General features: G+C 34.0%; 1 protein-coding gene across 1 annotated transcript; it reads left to right on the top strand.

The window, feature by feature from the left end:
* The first annotated feature begins 6,391 nt into the window (after positions 1 to 6,391).
* LOC141496433 (olfactory receptor 13C9-like) lies at positions 6,392 to 7,349 on the top strand. The gene is given in 2 exon segments (XM_074198973.1): positions 6,392 to 7,120; positions 7,122 to 7,349. Coding segments are annotated over 2 exon segments (957 nt in total).
* Positions 7,350 to 13,799: the final 6,450 nt, after the last annotated feature.

Below are 13,799 nucleotides of genomic sequence, written 5' to 3'. Positions count from 1 at the left end.
AAGAATACCAATGAAGTGTACAGACCATTAATCATCTGTTTCCATCACATAATGCAACCAGACCATCTTATTTTTTGCATTTGAGAACAATAATAATTGACATTTATGCAGTGTTTTTAAATTTGCCTTAGATTGACTCTCATAGGAGTCTCATAACAACTCTATGAAATAGGCAGTACTGTTATTTTTTATTGAATTTGAGTGACTAATCCATGGCTAATAAGTGACAAGGATGAGGATTGAATCCAGATTTTCCTGAAGTAAATCTCCAACTCCTCAGTGTACAACACAACCTCTCTTGGACTTCTCCTTTCAAGACTCTTAGCTTAGATTGTGTCCTGAATTGCTGACAACTTCAACAATAAAAAAACTAAGCATTTCTACTTCTATCTTAAGATTTCATCACTCCAAACTAATGTTCCCATGAGAGTAGTTACAGGCCTTCCCTATATTCTAGAAGTAAACACAAAGTTCTTTTTTTCCTAAACATTCATTATCTGATTCTTTGAATACTTTCTCTGTTCTTAGAAATCATTAGTTTTTCCCAGGGAAAGTTGGGAGAAAATTCAGAAGAGCTAAGTAGGGAATACTCCTGCACTGGTAAGAAATGCCCCTCTCTATATTCTCTGAAAGAAGAGTTTTTTATGGTTGATTATTTTGGTCCATGGAATTCTTTATTAATTAAAATTATGTTCCCTATAATTGGGTATTGGGAATTGATCCCTTAAGCATTCATGTGTTTTCTTCACTTCAGAACATTCACTCTTCAAAACTTTAAATTGCTGTGGGGATTTTAAAAAAAAAAGGTTTCTTAAAGAGACAAAAGATTTAAAGTATCCTCTGAACCTAGTGCCTCATCTTTCAGAAATTCTCTTTACACAGAGAATTGGAGGTTGTGGATCAACTAAATTTCCCATCATGTGGTTTACATATGAGATGATGTGATACCTAAGGCTGGAAGACTACCAAACATCTAATCCAAGTCTCTTATTCTAAAATAGTCCCAAATAGGATAAATGAGTACATTAATGTCTCACAGGTAATCAATGGGGGAGCCAGGAGCCTAGTCTCCTGACTCTCAGGTGCTTCTCAAGCAAAATATTTTAATTCATTAAAAGATACTATATTTTACTTCATCTTTGCTTCAAATTAGGTAAGTAGCAGAAAGGTTCTGTTCCAAGATCTCTCTTAAATGTATTATCTTCAAGAGGTATTTCAAAATTCTCTGTAATGCTGGGTTTATATCAGATCTTTGATCTTGAAAAAGGACTCTAAAAACCAAGCATTTCATATGCAACTATCTATGGAAAAAACCAACATAACTTGAATCAGAGAATCTAAAAGATAACCAGGATAGAAACAATTTAAATCTAATATATAAGAACTATCTAGAAATAAATCAACACCTATGAGTCAATGTTTTGTAAATAAAAGTTCAGTGTTCCTGGTTTTATTCTCGTATTGTTAGCATTCTTATGGTTTTTTTTCAAAAGTGATGCATTTGTTTCAACTAAGGCTATGCCATCATGCCATCTCAGAGCCCTTCTGCTTCTTAATGGTCGCTAATATTGCCCACCAAAGTTTTTGAAACTAGAACATGAAATTGGATGCTAATTTTAAATTCCCAGATTGAAAGACATTTCATCAGTTATCTAATTCAATCCTTTCTGAAAGCCTGAATCTTTTATGTAACAACCTAAAATATTGCTTTCAAACCTCTGAATGAATATCTCCAAATATAGAAAACTCACTGCTTCACAAGACAACTTCTGACATATACTGTTGTTCATCCAAGGAATGGCCTAGTCAAATTTGAAGAGGGTCATGGTTCAGGGCAATGAATTATTGTAATGCATGTTGTATGTTGTGGTAAACTTTTCATCTATGTTGCAAAAAAAACAGTGCTAACACCAATGAATTCACAGATATTTGAACTACATAAGAAATAGATGGATCAGATTCAAATTATTTTGTGTTAGGAAAGAAGAAATTTCTAACAGCAAATACATAAAAAAGCTATAACTGATTCTCAGTGTAGGAGGATGTCATGCTTCTAACTTACCCTGAATGCTTTTCTTAGAGTCCTCTCTCCTCTCCAGCTGGTAAAAAACTCAGATTTGACATTTCATCTTTTTTGGATGTTCCATCCACTTACAGAGGTATTTTCACCATTGCACTGCACTACTTCTCATTGGGGAATAAAAGGTTTAGTAAGCATGGCTCTAGAATCTTTCTAAGGAGACAAATCTCAGAGATGGAAACAATCCAGCAGATGGAAGGAAAAGAGCATTATATTTGGGGGCAGAACATCTGTATTCAAATATTGATCATTGCATTCATGTGACCTTCCATGAATCTCTGAATCTCACAATTCAGAAAATGTAGAGATTTAGACTGACTTCCAAGGTCCCTTCCAGTTCTTGTTTGTTTGTTTGTTTTTGCAAGTCAAGGGGGTTAAGACTTACCCAAGATCACATAGCTAGGTAATTATTAAGTTTCTGAGGGCAGGTTTGAACTCAGGTCCTCCTGACTGAAGGGCTGTGACTGTATCCACTGTACCAGCTAGCTGTCCCCATCCCTTCCAGTTCTAAATGTAAGATTATTCATTTTTATTTTATCAGTAAACTGACACCCAGAGGTCAGATGGTACAATAGATAGAATGTCTGGCCTGGAGTCAAGAAGACTCATCTTCATGAGTTCAAATCTGACCTTAGACACTAACTAATTGTGTGACACTAAGTATGTCACTTAACCTGCTTACCTTGGTTCACTTATTTTTCAAATGAATTGGAGAAGACAATGGCAAGCCATGCCATTTGTCAAGAAAACCCCAATTGAACACTATAAAGTGACTCCAGAGAAGCAAAGTAATATGTTCAAGGTCTTAAAGCTAACAACCACACAATTATTAATAATATTAACAGTTAGGATTTGTGTGCTGCTTTCTAATTCACAAAGTATCTTATCTATATTATCTCATTTGATCCTGACAATAACCTATGAAGTAAGTGATATTATTATCCCCTTTTTAAGGTTAAAGAAAGGAAGGCTGAGGGGAGGCTAGGTAGCAGTGGATAAAGCACCAGCCCTGGAGTCAGGAGTACCTGGGTTCAAATCTGGTCTCAGAAACTTAATAATTAACTAGCTGTGTGGCCTTGGGCAAGCCACTTAACCCCTTTTGCCTTACAAAAGGAAGGCTGAAAGAGCTTAAGTGATTTATCACAAAGTTAGTAAGTGTTAGAGACAGGATTCAAATTCAAGTCTTCTTGACTTTCCAATTAGCATTCTATTTCCTATGACACATAGCTAGGAAGTGACATGGCAAGAACTTGAATCTGGCTCTGATTTTCAGTTCACTTTCCCTAAGGAAGCTATTGTCACTTTAAGGAAATTTTTAAAGCCCAACTATTAAGCTCAGTAGCTTACTCTTTACAATAAGAAAGTCTAGGACACTGTTAAATTCATTCTTATGACATACTATGCCAATTGTTGATAGGGTAAAAGGAAAAAAACAGCTGCAACAATTAAAAATGAAATGAAGTATTTCATCTGAAGAACAGGATTCATAAATTCTTCCTGGAAATGTTTACAACCAATTAAGGAATAAATGAATAAGTGAGTGAGAAAAAGCATGTATTAAATTCTTATTATGGGCGTGGCTAGGTGATGCAGTGGATAGAGCACAGGCCCTAGAGTCAGGAGTACCTGAGTTCAAATCTGACCTCAGACACTTAATAATTACCTAGCTGTGTGGCCTTGGGAAAGCCACTTAACCCTGTTTGCCTTGCAGAAACCTGAAAAAAATTCTTATTTTGTAAAAGTATATGTATATATAAAGGTCAAATAAGAGTAAAATGTTTCATGATGAATATAATAAAAAATGACCTGAGTAAAGCTTGTCTCCCATTTAACACAGTAACAGGAGATAAGAGGGAGACTATATGAATAAAACAGTTATCCAAGGTCTGCAGAGAAAATTAGCTTTCTCTTGTCAAAAATGGAGGTAAATAACTTTATTTGTTTCCCTATAAACTTAAGCCTCCTGACTATTCCTTTATTTTATTTCTTAGAAAAAGGAATTGAAATACTATCAATTCTTCAATAAAGATTTATAATGTTCGACAGTCATTCTTATTCTCTCTGAACACTAATTTGTTGTTTTATGGATTGATTCTAAATCATCTAAATAGTCTACAGATAGGTGATAGATACATATAGATAGGAAAAAAGAAAAGAAAATGAAAGAAAGAGAGAGAGATGAGAGAGAAGAGAATGAAAAAGTTAGAAAGAAAGAAAAGAGAGGAAAAAAGAAAAAAAGAAAGAAAAAGGAAGGAAAGAAGGAAGAAAAGAAACAAATGAAAGAAACAAAAATGAGGAAGTAATGAAAGAAGGAAGAAGGAAGATAGATGGATAGAGACAGACAGAAAGAAAGAAAGATGATAATTTTTTTTAAGTTTATTAAGCACTTTCCATGTGTTGCAAATTGTACTACACATTGGTGAAGAAAAATACAAGTCTGACAGGCTCTGGCTTCAAAGAGCTTACATTCTAATAGGGGAAGATAACACCTAGAGAATAACTGGAAGGAGAGGCAGAAAGGACAAGGTGCCAAAGTGCACTTGGAAGTGTTGTGCAATATTGGGCTCCAGCAACAGAAGGAAAATTAATCTATCAGAACCAAGAGATCCAGGAATAGAGTTAAAGTTACTTGTGGAGAGGAGACAGAGGTGATAGTCAGAGGTGAGGGAACAGGTCCTAGAATACTACTAAAGTTAAAGGTAATGAGAGAGAGAGAGAGAGAGAGAGAGAGAGAGAGAGAGAGAGAGAGAGAGAGAGAGAGAGAGAAACAGAGAAACAGAGAAACAGAGAAACAAAGAAAGAGAAACAGAGAAACAGAGAAACCAAAAAATAGACTAGATGCTTTCATGATTTCAGAGGGAGTGAACTCATTTCTCTTTGTATCTATAGATGATTTTAAATTATAAATGACAATTACATTTAAAATTATATACTCTTTCTTCCATCAAACCAACCAGATGAAGTTGTCAGTTCTAATGTTGTCCATGTTCTAGTCCATCAAAAGCAGAAATCATTGCTAAAAAAGAAAGATGTATTAAGAAATTCAGTAACTCGATTTCTATATCTAATCAATTTCATAAAGACAGAAGGAAGGAACTAAAAAAAATAACAGACCTATATTCGTACCATCTTCTTGATAGTGCTTTGATTTTTTTAATCTGCATAATGAGAGAAGAGAAGGGGTTTTTAACATGGGACTGGATTTTTTATATTTTATTATCTTATTTCAATATAATTAGTTTCTTTTGTAATCTTTGCAAATTTATTTCTTAATTTTAAAAGCATTATTCTAAGAAGGAATCTGGAGGCTTCACCAGGCAGCCTTTGACAGAGAAGTTAAGAATCCACTAAAAAATCAATTAGTTTCTTCCAAGATCTAATTTCATAATATAAAACATACCCAGAAATATCAACAAAGAAAAGTAATTTTATTTGGCATATTTGAAAATTGAAGAAAGAGATATATTAAACTAAAATTAAAAATAATGACATTCAATGGTACTGTTAGCATCTTAGATTTCCTAGAAGAAAACAATAACTTAACAAAATTTTAAAACCATACATATACAAATATTACTTTAAACTTGCATATCGAGTGCAATTTATCAGACACTTTTCTCTCCAAATAAGCTGGGGCTAATGTCATTCAAGGGGTTTATTTAAGAAGGCATCAAGAGAAAAACCCCTCATTATAATACAATCTTACCTCTTCCTCTAACTCTACACAATAGCACTTTAATTTTACAAAGTCATTTATATAGGTATGCTTTTCTCTCTGCCAGTACAAAAATACTTCTGACTTTGATTAAATATAGAAATCAAGTTATTAATCTTCTGAACTCCTTTAAGATTGTTCTTATATTATTTCTGCTATTGGTGAATTAGAATACAGACAACATTAAAATCAGAGACTTCATATGGATGGTCTTACAGAGGAAAGAATATAAAATTTTGAGTGAAATAATGACTTCAATTGGAAGGTATCCTGGAGGAAAGAAAATACAATTTTGAATGGAAACAAAGATTTGCAAAATGCTTGTCATGTTATCTCATTTGATCCTTATAATAACTCTCTGAGGTAGATGCCATTGTTATCCTAATTTTACAGATAAAGAAAAATGAAGAAAAATCTGTAAAGGACAAAGATTAAATGACTTTCCAGGTTAACAAAAAAAGAACCTGACCAGAAGTCTATACAATAACATAGTCCAGGACCAGCATTATATAATAAGGCTCAAATTTTTGTTCAAATCCTAATAGTGCTTTGTTTTATATTCTCCTCTCACTTCCTACAGCTAAAAGGAGAAAGACATGGAAGGGATCAATAAGACAGTCATAACTGAATTCATTCTACTGGGACTTTGCAAATACCCCAAACTTGAGATTTTATTTTTTGTGTTATGCATAACAATATATATAGTCATCCTCTTTGGAAATAGTGTTATTATCATCCTGACCATTCTGGATTCCCATCTTCATACCCCCATGTATTTCTTCCTCAGCAATCTCTCCTTCTTAGACATCTGTTACACATCTTCATTTGTGCCCAAAATGCTGGTGAACTTTCTATCAAATAGAAAATCCTTGTCCTTCTCAGGATGTGTAGCCCAGATGTCAATCTCCTTTGCCATGGGAACAACAGAGTGTGTCCTACTGGCTGTGATGGCTTATGATCGCTATGTGGCCATCTGTAACCCTCTAAGGTACCCCATTGTCATGAACAGAACTGTTTGCATGCATCTGGCAAGTTTGTGCTGGCTAATAGGTGGTTTTGACTCTCTGTTTCAAACCATTCTTACTATGCAGTTGCCTTTTTGTGGGAAAAATGTCATTGACCATTTCACATGTGAAATCCTGGCAGTCATGCACCTGGCATGTATTGACATCTCCTTAAATGAATTCATCATGCTAGTAGGAACTATAATCGTTACCTTGACCCCTCTCTTATTAATCATTATTTCTTATGTCTTCATCCTTTCCACTATATTAAAGATCCGCTCTGCTGAGGGGAGAAGCAAAGCCTTTTCTACCTGCTCAGCCCCACCTGACTGTGGTGATCATCTTCTATGGGACTATCCTCTTCATGTATATGAAGCCCAAGTCCAAAACCTCATTGACCACAGATAAGCTGATTGCCTTATTTTATGGTATTTTTACCCCCATGCTCAATCCTATCATATATAGTCTGAGGAACAAGGATGTGACTGGTGCAGTGAAAAAAGTGCTAAGCAGAAATCTGTCCCTATGGAAACTGAAAGATTTGGTTTGACTCCATTCTGCAGGTCCACATAATAGGGTAACAACTTACTTGAATTTCTTGAATTCCTAATTTGAGACATAATCTTCTACAACAAAGAACATGTACCTCTCCCAATCCATCCCCTCTTGTACAATTCTGGTTCATGTTTTCTGAAAAAATTCTCAGTAGAGGCCTTACTCTATTTTTTAAGTGTCACAAATATATCATTGTGTAACTTGGAATCTCTACCTATTTTTGCAATCTTACTGGTGAGCAATCCTATTTCCTTTTCTGATCCTATGTTTTTGATAACATATCTTAAACTTTTTTATTTAAACCTTTATTGTTGCAGCATTTTTTATTCATCTTTTCCTCATTGGGGGATGGTTGGAGAGTCTTATTGGTGGGGGGTTGTCACAACTATTCAGTAAAACAGCAAGTACATAGCCTTTAAAACAAGTTTGCATTTATGAAATTTTTCATAAAGGAATATGTGACTTAGTTATCCACATTCAGCATCCACACACTTCTTTTCTTGAACTAAATAAAAGTATACTCTAATCAAATGACATAATATTTGTAATGTGCAAAGAAAAATGCTTAGAAGGAATCTAATGAATGCTTGCTCCCTCTCCCTTTGGGTGTTTGAAGTTCTGAAGCAAGTCAATAACATTTATTATTTCCTAGTTGAAGAAAAGCAGTTTAGTAAAATGTTATATGGCATATGTATATATATATATATATATATATACATATATATATACAAATGCAATATAGCATATATATATTATATACAGAGACACATATATATACATATATATAATATATACATATATATATATATATATATATATAATTGGAATCTGAGAAGTCTGGCTTTTAAATATTTCCTTAAATATTTCCTAAATATTTAAATATTTCTTCATGAGTTCTGTAATCATGAGAAGTTACTTAACCTCTTCAAAACTCAGCCAACTCTCTCAGGAGTTCAAATTTGACACTTATTAGCTATGTGACCTTGGGCAAGTCTCTTAAACCTGATTGCCTCACATCCACGACTATCTCCCATCCTGATTCATATCAGGCCTCTGGACCCAGATGACTGAGGAGGAGAAAGTGAAGTTGGTGATTTTAGCACAGCACTCCTTCATTCAAATCCAATTCATATATTTGTCATGGCATCACCTTCCTGTTGTCATGGTCTTCTTCGAGAACAAAAGACAAACATCAAACATTGAATGAGGAGGCAGCCAAGTTGTTCAATGAGTAGAGCACTGGTCCTGGAGTAAAGAAGATCTGAGTTCAAATCTAACCTCAGACACATTAGCTGTGTCACCTTGGGCACTTGATTGCCTCCAAAATTTTCAATGAATTTGAGGTACTTAGAAAATTACCGTGTCCTGTATATTTACAAAAATATCAGTGAAGCAAAGCAGAATAGACCATAGGCAACAAAAGGAACATAGGGAGATCATATCCAATTGAATTATTAAGAAGACTTTGTTTCATAGTTGCAGAAACTGAGGCAAAATGAATGTGACTTACCCAGAGTCACACAGCTAATAAATTTCAAAAGATAGATTTGAATTCAGATTTTCCTAATTCTAGACCTAGTGGTCTATCCACTGGCTGTCTCTTTATCTCAGTTAGGCAACAGCTGCTAGTTTTGTGCCAATCCAGTTCATATTGCTAATCTACTTCTCTGCTTCTACCACTCTGTTCTGAGACCATGAATGGCTTCTCAAAGTGATCTCCATCCTTAAACCCAGCTTTGTTCCACAGGCAGGGGAACAACTACCAGGCCACCCACACCATTTCCCACTGCCCAGCAGAGACAGTTAACATAGATTCCCCAAATGGGCATCTATTTCATCTCCAAGTTGCAGACCCACAAAAATTCTGAGTGGATCTCACTTGGTAAAGAAATAGTAAAGAAAGCATTTCTGGGTTTATGGACTATAGTAGTAGCTTTTGAAATTGAATCATTTAACACGCATTTTTTTTCCTTTATGCTTATAAAGATAGTGCGGAATTATGTTGACTAAGTACAGAAGTGGGACAATAGTTCATACAAAAGTTAAAGTTGGAAATTATTCAATCCAACTTCCTTATTTAATTCACAATGAAAACAATTTTTCACTGAAAATATTGAGTATTGAAAAAATATTTTATACCAAATCATTCTGCTCATTTATTCTTTCCAAAACACAGCTATATGAAATTTATTAGGAAGATCTGGATTCAAATACCATCTTTGTCACTTGCTAGTTATGTAGACATGAGCAAGTCAGTTAATCTCCTTAGTTTTCTGATCTGAAGAAACTGGGGCTATTCCTCTCCAAGACTGATTCTCAGGGAAAGTCAAACTAGGCTATCCTTTGTCTCAGTTCTAACCTAGGGTTTAATATTGATGGGTATAGTCTATAGCAAACTGAGATCTGGGAAATAGCTTAAAAAGGTCAGGGTCTCCCATTGTATCTTGGGTCATTGCCAGTCATCTTGCCTCGTCTTGTCACTGTACTACTAGGACTGGAGGAAAGAGTGAGGTTAATGACTTTGAACAATCCTGCCTCACTTAAATATGTACCTATGCATCTTCTGGGGTGTGTGTATGTGTGTGTGTGTGTGTGTGTGTGTGTAGAAAGAGACAGAGAGACTGACAGACAGATGAGTAGGTAGATAAATGGAGATAGATAGATGGATATAGAGTTTTAAAAGTTGTCTTATTTGTCCAATTTGCCTGACCCACAATCCTAAATTTGTCAATTATTCCACAAAATTCCCATTCCCTAAAGCTGAATTAACTAAATTTTCTTGTTCCTTTGACTCACTCTTCAATTAGAGTGCACTGACATCTTCTTTCTAATTGCTCAGAGGGCCATTGTCCCTGAAGCATCAGAAAGTTTCTAAATTCAGCACTTTTTTCTTTTCAACTTTAAATTGCTTTGGGGATTAGCCTTGGGTAATGGCTACTTAACAAATATTAACTGTGATTCATCTATGAAAGTCTTACTATTTATGAAATGCATGCAAAATATTTTAACTTCAGAATGTATTTGATGATATTTTAGAAGAAGCAAGATGTCTCTTTGAAGAAGTGGAAATAATTTCTCAAACCTCTAGGTAAATATTAGATATTATGACCAGATTTCACAGTGAAATTTTTCTATTTCTGATCATAGCTACATGAGGATTTGGTTATATAGAATATGGATAACATGGGTTATTATATTCCAATCTATAGCTACCATTGATATTTATACTTGGTCCAATTACTCAATATTTGATTTTTTTTTAATTGTGGCTATTTCCTATCCTGAGTGATTTGTTTAGAAAGTTTTATAGCAGGAATTCATTGTTGTTCCACACAGTATATAATCTCATGCAAAACTCAGGAATTAATAATAATAATTATTACTATATATATAATTATCATTATGTATAAATAATCTGAAATTATAATTCTGAAATGACATGAAAATATGAAAACAATATATAATAATCATCCTAATAAATGATAATAACTGGAATTTGGACTAGTAAGTTTCTAAGGCAAAATTTGAACTCAGATCTTCCTGTCTCCAAGGTCCATGTTCTATCCACTGTATCACATAGCTAAAGAAACAAAGATTTAAATGTTAGAAATTTTGTAATATTTAAGTTCTAAGCTGTAGGCAATAAATGCTTATTAACCCTCTACTATGTAAGAAGTTTAGTGAAACAAGGTAGCACAATGGATATAGTACAGAGCTTAGAATCACAAATACTCATCTTACTGAGTTCAAATGTGGTTTCAGAAACTTACTATATGACCTTGGATAAGTCACTTAATCTTGTTTGTCTCAGGTTCCTTATATGTAACAAGATCCAGAAAAGGAAATGGAAAACAATTCCAGTATCTGTACCAAGAAAATCCCAAAGGGGTCATGAAGAGAACATGACTGAAAAAAAATCACTGAATAGCAACAAATAGCACACACATTAGGAATAGTTGTCTTCTGTCATGAAACATAACAAACAAATTACCTTACCTTCATGTTTAAGGAGAACCTTGTCACAAAAATTCAGAAAGGAGAAAATAAGGAGGAGTAGAGGTGATTGGCAGTGTAAAATACTACAAAAATATCAAGGAGGATTGGGGTTGATAAAGGTCATTAGGAATAAAAGCCATAAAGAATCTTTTCAGAGGGACAATGTCCTAAAGAGACATATCAGAGGTGGATCCCTTAATGAACAACTGGCTACAAAATTCAAGGTAAAAGTTATGGATGGGGAAAAAATTTCAAAAATATGATCCAATTAGTTGGCCAATTTTATTTATTATTCTTAATAGAATACTAATTATCATAGAACAATTCAACAAATATTTTTAAAGTGTTTAATGCATACATTCTATATAGAGGCAGCATGACATATCGGTCAGAATGGTTTGGAGTTTGGATGACCTGGGTTCAAATTCTTCCTCTGAAACCATGAGACACTCTTTGCCTTTTCACTCCTTGTTCCCCTTGACTAGAATTCTCTGCCCCACTTACTGTCACCTCTCATTTTCTATGCTTTCTTAAAGACAAATCATATCTGACTTTCTTTAAAGGCCTTTCCCAATACCCCCAGCAGTTTTCTCATTTTAGATCACCTTCATCTATTTTTTTATATACATCTTCTATAAGCCTAGTTATCTACATGTTATTTCCCCAAATTAGAATGTATATTCTTTCAGGGCAAGAGTTTAAATTTTTTTGGTCTTTTTTATCACCCCAGCATTTAGCACAATGACTGACATAAAAAGCAAAATGGATAACATTTTCTTAATGGATAACAAAATGGATAACACAGTTTCTTAACCTAGACTGAACACTGTTTTGTTTTGTTTTGTTTTATAAATATGTTTTATTTCTATCTATTTGGTTTTCTTTGTAATCCTATTCATTTTATTTTATGCATTTAAAATATTATTCTGAGAAGAAAATTCAAAAGCTTCATCAGACTACGATAAACCCAAAAAGGTTTGGATGTCATTAAAGATTTCTCATGTTGTACAGTATTTTGGTAATAGGGGAAAAAAGGAACTAGTGTTTCAATTAGCACAGAAATTTAGCACACAAAAACAATTTGCATGACATGTAGTCACAAATATAACATAAAGCAAAAGGCTAGATAGAAATTAGTGTTAAAAAGAAAAAATAGCTCATGAAGTGAAAACATTAATCCTTCAAATTAGCCTTATATTTCTTATGTAATATTCAACTTGCAGACTTTTCTGAAGCAAATGGAAATGGCTTGAACCTCACATATATTTTATAATTCTCTAATATACTTATTGCATAATATTATCTGTTATCTATATTTGTACGATCACTCTGGGATAGTAACTTCCATGAAGTTAAGGATTTTGTTTTGTTCAAATCTCATAGGTTCCCTTTGCCCCTAGAAAGGTACATTGTGCATAATAGGTATTCTGTTGATGATGAATGAATGCATACATATATGAATGAAATCCTATTTAGCTAAGTGTACTATGCCAGAAGTTGAGAGCCGCAAAAAAAAAAAAAAAGCAAAGGGGTTCCCTTTTAGGAAAACCTAGACAGGTAATTTTGGGAAAAGAAATTAGAATAAACTCTGTAGGTGTCGGAGTAGTTTGCACAGGGAGAATGGAAATATTTTCTTTTTGAAAATATAGGTGCTTTTGAGCTTTCAATAAAATATAATCTCCCAATACACATCAGTTTGTAGGAAAGATAAAATGACTAGGGAGGGCACTTTTCAGTTTAAAGATTGCTTAGTAGACCCATTTTACACAGATACAAACCATTCCTACCTAATCACAGAATTTGGCTGGTCCTAAGGATAGAACTTATTACTATTACATCTAGGAACAAGCAAGAGATCCAGAGTCTCTAATTCTTACTAATGTGTGATTTCACTTCTGAGTTTCATTTTCCTCAATTAAAGAAGGCAAGGGTTGGGCTAGATAATTACTGAGGTCTTTTTCCAGCTCCAGGTCTTATTATCTGTAATTTAGTAAAACAACAAGACTAGCAGTTTAAAAAAAATCAGGGCTGTGGTCCTGCTTCTGCCACTGATTAAATCTTTTTTTCAAAATTCTTAAAACTCTAGGAGTTTCAAATTCTGCAACATAATGATTTAATAATCCCTGCCCTGCTTTCTTTGCAGGCATATTGAAAGGGTTAAATGATATGATGTATGGAAAAACATTTTGTAACTGTAAAGCATTACATACATATGTGTGTTTGTGTGTGTGTTTGTGTGTGTGTGTGTGTGTGTGTGTGTTTGTGTGTGTGTGTGTGTGTGTGTGTGTGTGTGTAAGGGATGAACAGAGGTGACTAGGTGACACAGTGGTTTAAATGCTGGGTTTGGACAGGAAAACCTCAGCTCAATTCCAGGCTCATTTACTTGGGTGAATGACTTTAGGCTCTGTTTGCCTTAATTTGCTCTTCTATAAAATGAGGATAATCTAAA

This window comes from Macrotis lagotis, chromosome 8 (assembly GCF_037893015.1).
Source record: "Macrotis lagotis isolate mMagLag1 chromosome 8, bilby.v1.9.chrom.fasta, whole genome shotgun sequence".
NCBI lineage: Eukaryota > Metazoa > Chordata > Mammalia > Peramelemorphia > Peramelidae > Macrotis > Macrotis lagotis.
The sequence above is the reverse complement of the archived record's forward strand: the minus strand, read 5'-3'. Positions and strand labels throughout refer to the sequence as shown.